Here is a 3,929-nt window from a genome sequence, read left to right on the forward strand (position 1 = left end):
ATCCGATTTATGTCATATTTGGTGTTATTTTAATCGCAAGAATCTCATTAATCCATTATAATTATTTTTATACTAATAAAATACAATATGAAAGTTTCAGTTTTTATTTTATAAGATATTTATATATAGTAGATAAGGAAAGATCCCCGCGCGATGCTGGAGAGTCGACAAAAGCGAAAGCGAGAAAGAATGAAGGAGCAAGCGAGACGACAAATATCGAAGAGTTCCGAAGTCTCGCTCGTGAGGCTCCCTTTATCTATTGTATAATCTTTCACGTTAGATTAATATATATAAATTATTATAAAATTTATATATATATATATATATATATATATATATATATATATATGTAAAAAGAATATACTCTCTTTAAATTTAGCGCGCTTAGCACGCTCCGCGCGCTTCCATGACACCTGTCAGATGTCTCGTCGAGAACAAAAGGAATTAACAGTGGGAGAGAGGAAGATAGGGAGAGATATAGATAGAAGGAAGATATAAGAAAGAACACAGGCTGGGATAAGTCATATAAAGATAATTAACGGTTATAAACAATATAGTCGAGCCAGCAGAGCTGCGAGAGAGATACGAATAATTGACCTTAATTGTCGTTTCTCTTATTTACAGGTAACCTGTAAATTTTGTACATACGTTGTAAACAGTTATAATATAAAACTCTTATTTACAGAGAAACTAATTTGGTTAATTATTCCGACGATCCAAACTCCTGATATAAAAAGACATTATAAAACGACAATTTCCGTCACAAAATGAAATTAAAATTTGAGTTCAGAGCAGTGGCTTCCCCAAAGGATAGTAAAACTACCATAGTAGCCATAACCTCAATTGTTACAGAACAAGGAGAAAGATATGCTATACCGGATGAACTCATCTATGCAGATTATCATGAGGAATTAAAAAAAACGGAGGCTTTCCAAAAGATAAGGCAGTCATTAGAAAGAAGGCAGGACGAGTTGAAAATATGGATAACGCTATCAGAAAAATTGCAAAAGATATATTCAGATGCTGAAGGAAATATCCAGTTTGAAGGAAAATATTTAAAACAAATACTTCATGAGAATATTAAAGAACACTCAGACCTGACAAAGATACTGGAAAAATTAGTCGAAAAATCAGAAAAGAAAGAAGAGGAAAAAAACTTAAAATATATTGTTGATAAATTTATATTGGAAAAATTTAACTATAAAACATCTAATGTCAGACAGTGGTTAGACACATTTGAAAAAGAATGTGCAAGATTTGAAATAGAAAAAAATAAAACCAAAATCGAATTATTGAGATTATTTATGGACGGGACCTGCCAAGACTGGTACACTTCTACAGTAATAAAAGGAGAGCATGAAAACGATTGGCATAAATGGAAACAAGTACTAATAGAAACCTTTTCAGGTAAAGGATGGAGTAGCAGAACATATGCTCATTATTTTAAATATAAAGAAGGTTCGCTAGTACAATATGCAATAAAGAAAGAACGACTTTTATTAGAAATAAACAAGGATATGGACACCGACACAATGATAGACAGAATTGCATTCGGTTTGCCAGGATTTATTAGAGAGAAAATGGACAGGGACAAAATGAAAAATACAAAAGATTTAATTAATGAATTACAAAAGCTCGAAGGAATAACAGATAAGAAGAAAATATTTAAAAAAGAAGGAAAACCAGAACACAAAGGGAGAAACGAAGAAAAAAAACCATGCAAGACATGCGAGAATACAAATAAAGGTATAAGATACCACCCAGAAGAGAAATGCTGATTTAAACAAGAGAAAAAAGAAAAACCCAAAGCTATAGGAAGCAATTCAGTAATAGAAGTAGACTTAAGTACAGAGAAAAAAACGAATAGTCACACCATTGATCAAACTTAAGATGCTAATTGAAAATGAGATAGAAATAATGGGAACATATGATCCAGATTCTCAGGTCTCTTTAATAAACTCGAAATGGATAAAAATAAGAAATAACACAGAAGATGTAAACAAAATACTCTTAAAGTCTGTCAATGGTGTGAATCATACAAATGGATTGGTAAGAATAAAAATAAAAATATTTAATATAGAAAAAGAAATAGACGTATACATAGTTGAAAGAGAAGATTTCGAAGATTTCATAATAGGATTAGATTTAATTCCCATATTCAAGCTGAGGCTGAATGAAAATTTAGAAGTCTCACAAAAAAAAGAAAAAGAGATAGAAAAACCAAAGATAATTGTAAGCGAAATAAAAAGTGAAACTAAAAATTGTTCGGTTAATTTTAATGAACATGTGGAAACAGACGAATTCCAAATAAAAATACAACACTTAGATAAAAATAAAAAGATTAAGATAGAAAGATTAATAGACAACAACAAATCAGTGTTTGCAAAAGACAAATACGATGTTGGAACAGTTAATGAATATGAAGCTAGAATTGATTTAATAGTAGAAAAATACTGCAGTAAAAGACCATATAGATGTAACATAAATGACAAAAAAGAAATAGAAAAACAAATAGCCAAACTACTAGAGAAGAATTTAATCGAAAAATCTTATAGTCCTTTTGCTGCACCGGTCACGCTAGCATATAAGAAAAATGAAGGAAAAACACGTATGTGCATAGACTTCAGAGATTTAAACAAAAACGTTGTCCCTCAAGCACAACCATTTCCTTTAATAGATGATATAATAATAAGAGCCAGAAACTGTAAATATTTCACGACTCTGGACATAAACTCAGCTTTTTGGTCAATACCATTAAGAATTGAAGATAGAAGAAAAACAGGATTTATAACGCAAGATGGTCACTTCCAATGGACATGTCTACCATTTGGTTTAAAAACGTCTCCAGCTATATTTCAACGAATTCTGAGTAACATACTGAGAAAACATGGACTAATCGAATTTTCAGTAAACTATATAGACGATATCCTAATTCACTCATCGACATTTGAAGAACATCTAGATCACATTGAAAAATTATTGGATACAATAAAAAAAGAAGGTTTTGGCTAAAATTTAAGAAATGTACATTTGCTGCTAGCTCAGTTAGATATTTAGGACATATAATAGGAGAAAACACAGTCACACCATTGAAAGATAACATAATATCAATAAAGAATTTTCCAACTCCTACCACACAAAAGCAAATCAGACAATTTCTGGGGAAAATAAACTTTTACCACGAATATATAGAAAAGAGCTCAATACTATTAGATCCATTACACCAACTATTAAGAAAGAATGTAAAATTTATATGGACAGAAGATTGCGAAAAAGCTTTTGGAAAAATAAAAGAACTACTATGTGCCCAACCAGTGTTAGAAATATTTGACAAAGACCTCCCAATCAAGATATATACAGATGCATCACTTGAAGGCATAGGCGCAATATTAAAACAAACACAAGAGGATGGAAAGGAAAAACCGACGGCTTACTTCTCAAGGAAACTTAACGAAACACAAAAAAAGAAAAAAGCAATATATCTTAAATGTTTAGCGATAAAAGAAGCAATAAAATACTGGCAACACTGGTTGATAGGGAGATACTTCGAAATATATTCAGATCACAAACCACTAGAAAATATGAACATAAGAGCACGAACGGATGAAGAATTAGGCGATCTAACCCACTACCTATCTCAATACGACTTTAAAATTATATACGTTCAAGGGAAAAATAACACAGAAGCAGACTGCCTAAGCAGAAACCCTGTACTAGATTCAAACACAGAAGAGGAAGAGGACTCACTGAAAACGGTAAACCTTATTAAGATGGATGAAATAAAATTAGATCAAATGAATAACTTATTATTACAAAATAAAAAAGATAAATTAATAAAAAAAGAATGGAATATACTATAAGAAAGTAAAAAAAAGAGAAAAAATCATATTATCCGAAAAGTTCAGTATTGAATTAATTAAGAAAACACA

General features: G+C 30.7%; 1 protein-coding gene across 1 annotated transcript; it reads left to right on the top strand.

Moving 5' to 3' along the window:
* The first annotated feature begins 362 nt into the window (after nucleotides 1–362).
* On the top strand, nucleotides 363–1,815 carry LOC138943625 (uncharacterized). The gene is made up of 2 exons (XM_070314595.1): nucleotides 363–624; nucleotides 686–1,815. The coding sequence occupies exon 2, from the start codon at nucleotides 768–770 to the stop codon at nucleotides 1,776–1,778; it is 1,011 nt and encodes a 336-aa protein (XP_070170696.1). The 5' UTR covers nucleotides 363–624; nucleotides 686–767; the 3' UTR covers nucleotides 1,779–1,815.
* The last annotated feature ends 2,114 nt before the right edge of the window (nucleotides 1,816–3,929 follow it).

The sequence above is a fragment of the Polyergus mexicanus genome, unplaced genomic scaffold (genome assembly GCF_030449975.1).
Source record: "Polyergus mexicanus isolate NDT 795.1 unplaced genomic scaffold, iyPolMexi1.0 SCAF_28, whole genome shotgun sequence".
Lineage (NCBI taxonomy): Eukaryota > Metazoa > Arthropoda > Insecta > Hymenoptera > Formicidae > Polyergus > Polyergus mexicanus.